Source organism: Podarcis tiliguerta (genome assembly GCF_965153285.1).
Source record: "Podarcis tiliguerta genome assembly, chromosome: 11".
NCBI classification, from domain to species: Eukaryota; Metazoa; Chordata; class Lepidosauria; order Squamata; family Lacertidae; genus Podarcis; species Podarcis tiliguerta.
This window is the reverse complement of record NC_139544.1, coordinates 45,778,061-45,791,344: the sequence shown is the minus strand read 5'-3', so window position 1 is coordinate 45,791,344 and position 13,284 is coordinate 45,778,061. Positions and strand designations below refer to the sequence as shown.

Here is a 13,284-nt window from a genome sequence, read left to right as displayed (position 1 = left end):
ATGTTGATTATAAAAGCCCGTATGTTGACAATATGGATTACCTGCCACACAGATGGAACTGTTAACAGTGTAGCAGCAGCTAATAAGCTTAGACCCTGCTGCTTAACACCTCCAGCTCTTACTACAGCTTCCCTCAAATGCAGAAGGAACAAAATAGCACTTAAGATAATTGAGGTTAAACAACAGCAAGAGAGAGAGAGAGAGAGAGAGAGAGAGAGAGAGAGAGAGATGGTACTTGCGATGTAAACAGTCTGGCAGTGTGTGGAGATTTGAGCAACCTGTCCAAGTAAAAAAAAACTAATGAAAAGTGGGAGACACCACCAGTCTGTTTGGCAAGTGATCACTTCTGGAAAGTCAATGCAATTAGTTCCTGTTGCTGCCATTTTGTAAAGCCTCTGTGGCCTGCAGCTCAGCCACTTAATCCGGTGCTTAGACTTAACGCGTTGCCTGGGAAAAGATGCATTTACGTGGCAGATCTGGCGCAGATCTCTGTGTGCATAAGTGATCGAAAACAAGTAGCTAAATTAACCCATCCTTCGGGTACCTTGAATGACAAATCAGTGTGTGTGTTGTTTTCTCCTTTTAGGTGAATGCAGCAGTGGAATTTGCGACGAGGCTTCCTGCATAAACGGTGGAACTTGCACAGCGAGCAAGGCGGACAGGTACATCTGCCTGTGCCCGCTTGGATTTAAAGGGCGCCACTGCGAAGAAGGTGAGAGGAGGACTCGCTGTTGATCTCTGCAGCTAGATGCCAGCATTTGGTGTGTTTTATGGCAGTGGTGTCTTAAGCGATGCCTCCAGATGTTGTTGGACTACAAATCCCATCACCCACCTCCGTTGACCCTTTATGCTTTGGGTGATCATAGTTGGAATTCAACAAAGTCTGGAGGTCTTTTCATTGGCTACCCCCTGTTACTACAGGCTGTGTCTGCACCCAGTTTAATCATAGAATAGAATCATAGAATCATAGAGTTGGAATAGACCACAAGGGCCATTGAGTCCAACCCCCTGCCAAGCAGGAAACACCATCAGAGCACTCCTGACATATGGTTGTCAAGCCTCTGCTTAAAGACCTCCAAAGAAGGAGACTCCACTACACTCCTTGGCAGCAAATTCCACTGTCGAACAGCTCTTACTGTCAGGAAGTTCTTCCTAATGTTTAGGTGGAATCTTCTTTCTTGTAGTTTGGATCCATTGCTCCGTGTCCGCTTCTCTGGAGCAGCAGAAAACAACCTTTCTCCCTCCTCTATGTGACATCCTTTTGTATATTTGAACATGGCTATCATATCACCCCTTAACCTCCTCTTCTTCAGGCTAAACATGCCCAGCTCCCTTAGCCGTTCCTCATAAGGCATTGTTTCCAGGTCTTTGACCATTTTGGAACTGTTTGACTGACTTGCACAACTAACATCCCATAGCTGGTTGGCTACGCACTGGTTTAATGCTGCTGCATACCTCACCACTGTGGTTTGCTTGCAATTTAGAATCTCTTACATTATTTCTGCTTTCTGAAGTCCTGCTTTCTTTCCTCTTCCTGCCTTCTCTTTTGTTACTCAAGTGTGGAATGCTACACACACAAACTTCCCTACATTGATGGCATCCCTGTCCAAAACAATGTCATACACGAGTGATCATACTGACCTGGTAGTTTTTTATTGTTTCCAGGCCGAAGCAAGTGATTTCTCTGCTACATTTTCACATCATTCGGTTCTGTATCAATTGGGGGAATGTTCATAAATGCCCATTTATATCCCTTTGCCTCCCGGTTATGATTGAAATGGAGTTTGCTTCACTTGTGGTTAAGAAAAAATATCTATGGAAACCATATTGACCATAAATGGGTAAGGTGGAGAATCTGATATCATTGTGGACAAACCCCGGTTCCTACATAATGGGTAGCAAAGTGCTATAAGTGACATGGCCTTCTCTAGCCTGCTCCCTTTGAGATATTTTGGACTACAACTCCCATCATCCCTGACATGCTGTCTGACACTGATTGGAATTGTAAACATCTGGAGGACCCTAAGTTATGGAAAGCTAGACTACACAGATGTGTGCTATTAAAAATTATTATTAGTTGTATAATAAACCATCTCATTTGTAGGTTTCTCAAACAGCTTTGGGCTGTTTTGTAAGTTACTTATCACTATTTGTAATAGTGTTCCAACTTTATATGTGGTATGGTTTCTAGTACTGCTTTCTACAATGAAGTTTGAATTTGAAGTAGACTTCGTTTTCTTGAGGGCTTTTAAGTAATGTGTTTGCTTGCCCTGGTCTTTCAGCTTTCATTCTCATCATACCTCAGTTCAACGAGACTTTGAAATCCTTTGCCACCATCCCCTGGCCTTTGGAACCACAGAACTACCTTTCCTTCATGGAATTTGAGGTCACCTTTCGTCCCGATTCGGCCAATGGTGCCCTTTTGTACAGCTATGACACAGGCAGCAAAGACTTTCTGTCCATTAGCATGGCAGATGGCTATGTGGAGTTCAGGTTTGACTGTGGTTCGGGAACTGCTGTAATCAGGTAAGTGCAATTTACTAATTATTTCTAGAATTAATTAGCCATAATTTTTTTTTGCTGTGAAAAGTATCTGTAATTCTATACTAAAAATAAAAATACGATGGGTGGAATCCAAAGTAGTGCATGCCCCCGGATTTTTTTCTTTGGGTTACCACAACCCTTTGTAGCAAATTTGGGGAGGAGAGGGGCACAGGTCCCATTGCACAAATGGAAATACATGTGCTGATGGGATGGGCTAGATGAATACCTCCCCTGGAATGCAAGTTGTCCACCAGTGTCATAAACTGTGGTTATTTTCATGGGAAGAAGCTTCCCCTGGTCTCATGTGCTCCTTCCTCTTCCAGCACAGCAATGATAAGTACCGTATTTTTCGCTCTATAAGATGCACTTTCCTCCTCCTAAAAAGCAAGGGGAAATGTGTGTGTGTCTTATGGAGCGAATGCAGGCGGGAGGCTCTGCTCAGCGCTCCCTTTAAAGAGCTGCGTGGAGCGTGTGTGCGGCTCTTGGGGGCTTTTTCCGAGGAGGGAGAAGGGCTGCCTTGGGGGAGCCTTAGCCGCGCACAGCCTCTCGTGGGCAGGGGATGAAGGCTCCCCTTGCCCGGAAGAGGCTGCGCGCGGCCAAGCAAGAAGCCAGGAGATCAGGTAGAACCTTGTGCACCTGAGTAATTGGGGCATGGGGATTGCCTTGTTTCCTTCATGAGAAACCAGGTCATCATAAACCATGGATATTCATGGCACCCCCAAAGCATCCAGTTTATTGTGAAGTGGCCTCCCCTTATTCCCTGCCCCTATTAGGCATTCATAACCTGAATTTTCAGCACACACAAACATCCACTAGTGCACTTCACAGAGAACCAATGGCCCATATGACTCTTCAACTCTTAGAACTTCCAACAGAGCATTCTGTCTAGTCATTATGTAACCACTAGGTAATACTATGAAAGACCCACATTTTCTTATTTTTCTCTTCCCTCCTTGTTTCTTTTTGTTTTGTATCGTAACTGCTAGTCTTTATTTTGAACTGTAAACTGCCTTGTCAGCAAGGCAGTATATAAATTAAAAAATGCCAATCACCATAGTGTCATGGTGTGCACAAGTTTTCAACATATTTCACACTACCTGAACATTTTAACTTAAAGATGTCAAGGACTGAACACGGGATCTTTTGCATACAAAACATGGTGTGTGGTCCTCACCCCCATCTTAGCTATGGCCTTGGATAATTGTAACACTAATTGCTGAAAGCAGGAGGCTTTCTGTGACAGAGATCTGTGCTGGAAAGAGGACGTAATGTGCATATTGCTCATTATTAAGTAGTCAGCCCCATCTGGCTTTTTAATTACATATTGATCTGAGGTGATTATTACCCTATTATGTATCGATTTATCTTAGGTAATTAAAGCCTAATTGTTATTAAACGTAGACCGTGAGTGGAAAGGCTGGATGACATTGGCAGATGATGATTATTCCTTTTTTTTCCCAAGAAAAAGAGATGGCGGGAGGATTATTTAGTAAAATGTTTTTCTAGCATTTCCGAGTAGATATTTACTTGAAGAAATGTTAAGAGCTCATCAGTGACAAGGTGTAAAATGTGACATGCATTTGAAATCCAAATTTGTGCGCTGTTAAAATTGACATGACATTTCAGCTTCTTCCGTAAGTCTTTACTGAAAGTAACATGTCTGGCGGGAATTTAATTTGCATCTATCCATTATATATCAGCTGTTTTTCTGTTTTCTCAGATTAGTGACAATTTGTAAAGATTACTGCGGTGCTTTTCAAATTTTTCCTTTGGGATGCATGGAAACGTAGTTGCGAATTACAATTTTTTTTCGTGGTCTCTCTTCATAATTAGGCTTATGGTTACAATGGTTCACCCTCAGAGAACGCCTGATGTATGAAAAACATTGCTTGAAATTTAACCGTAACAGGTTGTGTAAAACATACAGCACGATTCATACACTCCTGCAGATCTCCATGGAAGGTTCTTGGGTCTTTCAACTCATTCTGCTTCCAGCTTACTCAACTGGTTCTTCCATGACTTGCATATTTTGTTTCCATCTACCCTGCTCTTGGGGCCAACTCACCCATGAGGCAAGGTGAGGTGACTGCCTTGGGCAGCAGGATCCACAGGGGCATCAAATCCTGATATACCATATTTTTCGCTCTATAAGACGCAGTAGACCATATGATGCACCTAGTTTTTGGAGGAGGAAAACAAGGAAGAAAAAAATTCTTAATCCCAGAAGCCAGGACAGCAAGCGGGATCGCAGTGATCCTGGCTTCTGGGATAGCCGTGCACAGCCTCTCCTGTGCAAGCGGGGAAAGGAAAAAACCCCCGCAGGAACTCGCAAGACATTTTCGTCTTGCGAAGCAAGCCCATAGGAAATTCGTTTTGCGAAGCACCTCCAAAACGGAAAACCCTTTCGTCTAGCGGGTTTTCCGTCTTGCGAGGCATTCATCTTGCGGGGCACCACTGTACTTTTGGTTTATTCTATACTGATTTGGTGAGTGAGTTGTACAGTAGCTTAGATCTCCTTAGAAGTCATGGCTTTGGTGTAAAATGCTAGCCATCATATCTGCTGCTCACTCCAGACACAGTACAGTTGGCATGCTAAACACCTGAGCACCTGAACTTTGGAGAACGACAGTGTCTGCAAAGCAAGCTACCTTCATAGCCCTCTAGATTGTAGAGATGCACTGAGCTGGAATGGGAACTTATTCTAAAGCTGGCTTGGTGAACTGGGAGCCCATGAGCCACATTTGGTGCATGAAGCATTTTCAGCCAGGTCCCAATTGCAACGCCAAGTTTTAATTGTGGTGTGGTAATGAGTTTACCTGCGATTTCACGGCAAATTTATTTTAAGAAGTTAAAAGCAAAATGTATATTCCACATGTTAGCATTGACTTCTCTCTTGGTGGTGATGGAAGGGGCACCATAACTGTGAAATGTGGCTCATGGGCTAACTATTATAGAGGCTGAGCATCTGTGAAGTAGCAAAATACATTTCTGGCACCTAAATCAGGTAAAGTCCTTGTAATCCTATTTTTGCTAAGTATCGCCAGGAGAGAAAGTACAGGCAACTCTTAGCTTACATGGGGGCACAGTCTGGATATATAAAGCCAAAATTGTGTATACTCAAAACATATTGGGTTCAGTAGCAGGTGGGATTGCCAAATACTTTCCCCCTGGATGCCCACCTCCTTTCCTGCTCTATGGCTGTCAGGCATCCATGGGGTCAAGGTAGGCTGGTGGTTGCAGCACCATGGATAGCTCCATGGCTTGGAGGTGAACCGAAACCTTATGAGTCTCTCCCTCCAGTCCACCTTTCCTAAGCTTCACCCCTTGGCCTGAGGAATGGGTCCACTGGCCTGAATATGCGTTCTTCATCTTTCTGTGGGCTCCCTCCTGGTGCATCCCTTGTGCATAGGGTAGGCATAATAGGTTAGGAAGCACTTGGTTCCTTTGCTGGCTCAGAGTCAGGAGACAGCATCTGTGAGGGTCGTCTCAGGCTCTGGACCACTAGCCTCAGATTGTATGGGCTTGGCCAGTTCCTCCTCCTCCAATTCCAAGCTTTCCATGGAAGAGTATAACTGTTTGATTCAAATCTAGGACCCACCTACCTATGGGACCGCCTCTCCTGGTATGCCCCGCGGAGGACCTTAAGGTTCACAAATGACAACATTTTGGAGGTCCCAAGTCGTAAGGTGGTTAGATTGGTCTCAACTGGGGCCAGGGCCTTTTCAGTACTGGCCCCAACTTGGTGGAACGCTCTGTCACAAGAGACTAGGGCCCTGAGGGGACATGACCTCTTTCCGCAGGGCCTGCAAGACAGCGCTGTTCCGCCTGGCCTTTGGTTTGGACTCAGTCTGACCTTTATGTTTCCCTCCTCTTATGGTTTTGATCTATGGGCTGCATTTTAAATTGCATTTTAACCTGCATTTTAAATTGGTTCCCCCCCCCCCATCCTATTATGTTTTTACTGTAATTTTACTGGTGTTAGCTGCCCTGGCTGGGGAGGGCAGGGTATAAATAAAATTTATTATTATTGTTATTAAATGTAGGAAGATACAAACATCTTTGGGCCTCTGGCCTTTTTGTTCCATTTCCTTTTTAAATAGGAGTGAAGAACCCATCAGTTTGAACCAGTGGCATGAGCTCAAAGTGTCTCGCACCGCAAAAAATGGCATATTGCAGGTTGATCAGCAAAGACCAGTTGAAGGAATGGCAGAGGTAACAAAAAAGTTTTATTTATATATTTATATGTACATGGAATGGCTTGGTTTTAAATATTGGATTTATTCGGGTTTTGGATGTTTGGTTTACTTATTTTCTGATTCACTGTCCAAAAAAAAAGTAAGTGGTTGAACAGAAATTCAGCTATGTTGTAGCAAAATAAAGCCAGTGGCACTGTCCCCCATGTAGATATAAAATACTGGGGAGGTATAAAAAATGTTTGGGAACATAATCTAAAGCAACCTGACCCCCTGATTAATTCTGGTGCATTTTTTTTTCCTGATAGGGAGCTTTCACACAGATTAAGTGCAACCCTGACATATTCATTGGTGGAGTACCAAGTTATGACAATGTAAAGAAGAACTCTGGCGTCCTGAAACCTTTCTCTGGGAGTATTCAAAAGGCATGTGTGTGTTTGCCTGTATTTATATAATCTGTCCTTCCTGCAAAGAATTCAGACCTGTCCTTCAGAGAAGGGGTAGAACATTCCTCAGTTGTCTCCTATCCACAGGTACTCAGCTAGCCCAAGACTGGATTAACTTCAGAGATGGACCGATAAGAGGTGCCTTCAGATCTTTCTGTGCTCTCTGCACACTCTGTGTGCAAATGCATTCTGGCTGTTGCTCAAGCTGCCTCGGAACATTTATTTTTGGCGCTTGAAATTCTAGCACCCTAACAGAGCAACCCAAAGCCCTTTGAGGCTGAGCTGAGCTTGAATGGAGCGGAAATGTCCCTCCCTCTGCTGGTTGAGCTACTGCTGGCAGTCAATGGCAGGAGGGAACCCACTAGCAGTACTCCCACTGACTGGGGCCAGCAGAAAGCCCTGAAACAGGGTGTTCGGAAGGAGGGCCTGAGCTGAGCAGCTACTGGATCCCATGTGTCAGCACTGAACCTGATTCAGATATAAGCTAGCATGGGGATAAGGCCCAGTCATTCCGCCCCTGCCTTCCACTGTGACTTCCATGAGCAGCCAAGGTCTAGGTGAGGCAGTAGCTAAGCCTCTCTGGAAAGTCTCATTGTAGAGTGGAGGATTGGACTGCACCTGAAAGTATCTTCTCGATACATTCTTTTAGGATTCAGAAAAACAAGTGAACTAATGATGGTGGCAGGTTTTATCAGGTTTTAGGTTTCTTTTGCTTTTTCCAAAGTGCATGGAGATAATCCATATGAAGTGGCTGCAATATTCTGTTTGATTGCGAGTGCCTCTTGAAATGGGGAGTTAAGCACTTGCTTTATATGAAATTCTGAGCTGCCCGTAGGAGCTAAGCTACTTGGAGCACTCCCTTGGGCTTGTAAATTGCCAAATGCTTGATCATCTGGAAGCTTTAGAAAATAGTGAGAGGTTCTTCGGTTGTTGTTTTTCCTTTCAGGCCATCAGATATTGTGATCTCTATACAGCTGAGTGACATAGCTGCTTTAGGAGGACACGTATCCTGCATAAGAGCAGCCTCTTTTGCATACACCCTATAATAGGTCCATTCCTTTTCCTTCTTTCTTTCTTTCTTTCTTTCTTTCTTTCTTTCTTTCTTTCCTTCCTTCCTTCCTTCCTTCCTTCCTTCCTTCCTTCCTTCGCAGATTTTAATCCCCCCCTCAACACTCACATTTACAGCTCACAGAATTTTCCCTAAAGTGCACATTTTGTAGTCTTCCCCTCAAGTATTCATTTTTGTATGCTTTTCCCTAAAATAACGTTTTGCGTGAATGTTTTAAACTAGAATTTGCATTGCTAAATGTGGAGAAGTGTGTAATCTGATTGAAAGCTGTGTTTTAATCCAGGTATAAGTCAGGGAGTGGAGAATTGGGTCAGTTCGCTTTAAAACATAGACTGCAAAAATTTCTCCTTCCTCCTTAATATAAAGCTAACTCAGGAGGAATTCTCCTATTTTAAGGTGAAATTGGTTTCCGCCAAGAAACTTCTTTTATATCTCAGATTTGGCTCAGAGCAGAGCCATAAAATGTGCTCTAAAGTTCAGGCACAGTGTTAATAAATCTGACTCAACTTTTTTTTAAAAAAAAATAGAGGTTAAATACTTTTGAGCTACATGGCTCAAAAGAACTCATCCTACTTCCCTTTGAGGATAAACAACAGAATCCTCTGGAAGGCTGTTCTCAGGAAACATACTGTTGAAAATAAACAGATGTTAAAGTGATCTCTTCATATAAAATTTACCACATCCAATTTTGGTCTTTTTTAAAAATAAGAAAACACTTTTAGCTTATGATACTGAGTAATAAACTAAAGCATTGAAAAAACTCTTCAACTTCTAACCTTGTCTCTTACACAAAGATTGTTCTGAATGACCGGACAATAGATGTGAGGCAGGATTTCGCATCGGGAGTCAACCTGGAGAATACTGTCCATTCCTGTGTGAATTCCCCCTGTGCCAATGGGGGCACCTGCGTGCCCAAAAAAGATGGCTATGAATGTGATTGCCCATTGGGTTTTGATGGGCAGCACTGCCAGAAAGGTAAAGCTTTTATTTTGTGTTGGAACTGCAAAATCTCCTTGATTGTAGACAGTAGTCTTGCTCAGATAATGAACTTGCGGCAGCAAAGCCGACAGGGGAATGTCAGTACAAGGTGATTGTTTCTTGGTTATTTGTGATTATTTCTTGGTTATTATTGCTGTAATTATCTCTTGGTTATTTGCTCTCATAAATGTGCTCTTCTGTAGCAGAGAGAGGAGGCACAGTTGGCACTAATAACAATTGAAAGACACAGTTTGCTTCTTTTTTTATTATCTTACATCCCAACTTTCCTAAGCAGCCCAGGTGGTGTATATAGTTCTTCCCCCTCACAACAACCCTGTGAGGTAGGTTAAGGTAAGAGGCAACACCTGGCCTAAGGTCACTCATTGAGTTTCATGACTTGAGTCAAAAGTTGAACCTTGTTCTCCCAGGTCCTTAGGCTGATGCTCTAATTCATTCTTGAACTCTTTAAACTGGTTTCCATCACCACATTCTGTAGTAATGCGTTTAAAAATTCTGTTATCTTGTTTGTGGTCAAGTATCTTCTTTTAACACTCATTTGCCCACAGTTAGATGAATGGGGTGGACCACAATTTCTAATATTAAGAGAGAGAAGAAACATTTTCACTACACCATTATTTTATAAAGCTCTATGACTGGCCATGCCCCTTCCTGGTGGTGCACCAGGACTGACCTGAGAAGCCTTCTTTCATACATAACAATAATAATAATCATTATTATTATTTATACCCCGCCCATCTGGCTGGGTTTCCCCAGGCACTCTGGGCGGCTTCCAACAAAAGATTAAAAATGCATTAAAACATCAGTCATTAGAAACTTCAAAAGATTAAAAATTCATTAAAACATCAGTCATTAAAAACTTCCCTAAACAGGGCTGCCTTCAGATGTTTTCTAAATGTCATATAGTTGTTGGGTTTTTTTGACATCTGTTGGGAGGGCGTTCCACAGGGCGGGTGCCACTACCAAGAAGGCCCTCTGCCTGGTTCCCTGTAACTTCGCTTCTCGCAGTGATGGAACCGCCAGAAGGCCCTCAGCACTGTACCTCAGTGTCTGGGCTGAACGATGGGGGTGGAGACGCTCCTTCAGGTATACTGGGCCAAGGCCATTTAGGGCTTTAAAGGTCAGCACCAACACTTTGAATTGTGCTGGAAACGTACTGGGAGCCAATGTAGGTCTTTCAAGACTGGTGTTATGTGGTCTCGGTGGCTGCTCCCAGTCACCAGTCTAGTTGCCGCATTCTGGATTAGTTGTAGTTTCTGGGTCACCTTCAAAGGTAGCCCCATGTAGAGCACATTGCAGTAGTCCAAGCGGGAGATAACCAGAGCATGCACTACTCTTGCAAGAAGGTCTGTGGGCAGGTAGGGTCTCAGCCTTTTAAAAGGCTTCTATCCTCTGTCCTCTCAGATCATGTTGGACTCCAACTCCCATCAGCCCCAGCCAGGATAGCCAACAGTCAGGGATGATGTGAGATGTAGTCCAGCAACATTTGGTGGACATGAGCTACATTTCCATTATACCACACTAAGTCCCTGACTTGCTCTCTTCTGGAATGATAGTGGTAGCAGTGAGTTGTGTTGAGGTTTGAGTACAAGTGAAGCAATCATAAAACGACTTGAACACATGCTTAATAACAAACTAACCGATTCAGCATCCCAGTTTGCATTGTGTGAACGGGCCTTTTGGGGAGGAAATTGCTGTTAACAATGATTAAATACAAATCCTGAACACAAGATTCCAGCGTCGAAGGATTTGTTTGCTTGTTTGCTGCTGCTGGTTTTTTGTTTTTGTTTGCTGTATCCACAGAACTTGCATTTTGCTGTTGGGGTTACAGTGCCATTCACACCCCCAATTTTTTTTGTTTCTTTTCTGGGACTTGCAAAACTCTGGTTTAGATGGGCACAACTTAACAACAACAAAAAGATGCATGTGATTCCTGCACTTCAGGGGGTTGGACTAGATGACCCTTGCAAAATAGCCCTTTGACACTTGATAATTACAAATCGCCATGATTAAATGGTTACAGCTCCCTATATACACTAGTGAAGTGCCTGCACTCTTTCATAGCAGTTTGAAGTCTAAAAAGCTTCCATTGCCAGAATTAAAAATCTCTGTTGCCTCACAAAAGAGACGGAAGCTCCATCTTGTCTTATTCAGTGGGACTTAGCTCATGCCCTTAAGCAAGGGGATTTATAGGCCTTGTAACTTTATCCTCATTTGTGTTAACCGCCGGTGCTGCAATGCAGCCTCTAATCCTCAGCTACACTTTGGCTCCCTTGTAATTTGACAGCAAGAACAAATCCTCCCTCAGTCACACACCAGAGACCACCAAAGAATTCTTTACAAAAGTAAAGGGTCTCCTTTTTGTTGTTGTTCCTCTGTACTCAGAGGAGCTAAGAACTGAGATACTTCAATCCAGTGGGTTTCTTAAAGCGGCAGAAATTCTTAAATCGCATGCAGATTTATTCCACTAGGTGGTAGCATCCTTCTTCCATATCTGCCTGGCTCTGCTAAACAGGAGTGGAAAAATATGTTGCTCTCCAAGTGGTGTCTGAGTTTAGGGTCACCCGCAAGCGTGAGTTTACTGTGGACTCTTTTCTCATGCGTGCAGGTTTTTCACAATGTTCATGTGACATTGTTCTCATCCAAGTAGGCTGGACTATGGCACTTTGGCCACAGGCCTCACAGTCCAGTGCCAAACCTGAATGACTACCCAGAGATCACCAGGTGATGAGGTCAGTGGCTAACAGGTCTCATGCTGGCACCTGGGCTGGCTTCTCCTTCCGCTGATGCTGCCCCATACAGCATCTTTTAACTGCAACAAAATGGTGCTTATTCTTCAGTAATGTGTTTAGCATCAGAGCAGAAGAAACCAAGGTCCACTATTTTCCTGCAGGTAGGTCTGCCGTAGTCAAAAAAATAAATAAATAAAAATCATTCCAGTAGCATGCACATGAAAGTTCATACCAATAACAAACTTAGTTGGTCTCTAAGGTGCTACTGGAAGGAATTTTTTTATTTTCCTGCAGTCACAAGAAGCACTTAATTGAATGCTGATTTTTAAAATTTGAGCTGGACCCACCCCCTTCCATCAACTTACTCCAATAGCTAATGGCAGGTTCAATAATTACAAAAGCAAAAAATGATGAGATTTTGCATAGTTAAAGCTGGGTGCTCCTTTTCAAAGATGGGGAGAGGGGTTATTTTGCTGCTGAAAAGTAAAATCTGAATGTTCCTTCCGTTTTATGCTGCTGCACTACAGAATGTGGAAATTACTGCTTGAACAGTAAGTAACAACTGTCAGACATGTCCTGTAACTGTGAGTGTATGATCTGTGTGCGTTCCTACCTCCATCAAGCTAATGGTGTGATTTAGGCCGCTTTTTGCAAATGTCTGTAGATAACGGCATAATCTGTAGTCATTTCCTGGATTGCACTGCAATGCTACAGCACTATTACGATGAAGCTCCTAAAATAGTCTCCTTCCTTGCAGACTGTGACTAGTGAGAATTGCCTCCAGGTCAATATGAGTGTATGTGACACCAAGTGGTTTTATAAACATTGATGGAAGTGGTGATTTTGTGGGGTTACTTGCATGGCTGATATAAAACAAGAACTACAACAAGATTTTGAGAGAGAAGAAGAGAGAGAGAGCTAGTTCTACAATCAACCAGAAATCCATTGGCTTGCATTGCAAACATGGGAAATCATTTAATTTGCAAAGGGTGGAAGAAAGCTTGAAACTATGTGTCCCCTATTCCCCAAATTTAATTCCTGCCATTTTCTTCCCAAAGAATTCAAATCATGTGGGGGCAGGAAGCAGAAGGAAGAGTCCCTAATTTGTGTTTCAGAGCCTAGTTGCAGCATTTAAAGTGGATAGAATTGGTCTTTGGCAGAATGGGGAGCTCACTAATTTCTAAAAACGTCCTGCCATAATTAATTTTAAAGTCCTCTTTGTTTTAGAGGGAGAGTTTTAAAAGAATGTATCAATTTCTCCATTGAAATCAATGGAATGTGCCTGTTGATTCAGGACCAAGCCT

General features: G+C 43.1%; 1 protein-coding gene across 2 annotated transcripts in view; it reads left to right on the top strand.

Annotated features, from left to right (window-relative positions):
• Nucleotides 1–13,284, top strand: part of EGFLAM (EGF like, fibronectin type III and laminin G domains) — a 111,262-nt gene that overhangs the window by 80,537 nt on the left and 17,441 nt on the right. For both annotated transcript variants that reach the window (XM_083402737.1, XM_083402738.1), the window contains 5 exons: nt 587–712; nt 2,283–2,526; nt 6,645–6,756; nt 7,046–7,162; nt 9,047–9,227. In XM_083402737.1, the coding sequence (XP_083258863.1) occupies nt 587–712; nt 2,283–2,526; nt 6,645–6,756; nt 7,046–7,162; nt 9,047–9,227 (780 nt within the window). The remainder of the gene's footprint in view (nt 1–586; nt 713–2,282; nt 2,527–6,644; nt 6,757–7,045; nt 7,163–9,046; nt 9,228–13,284) is intronic.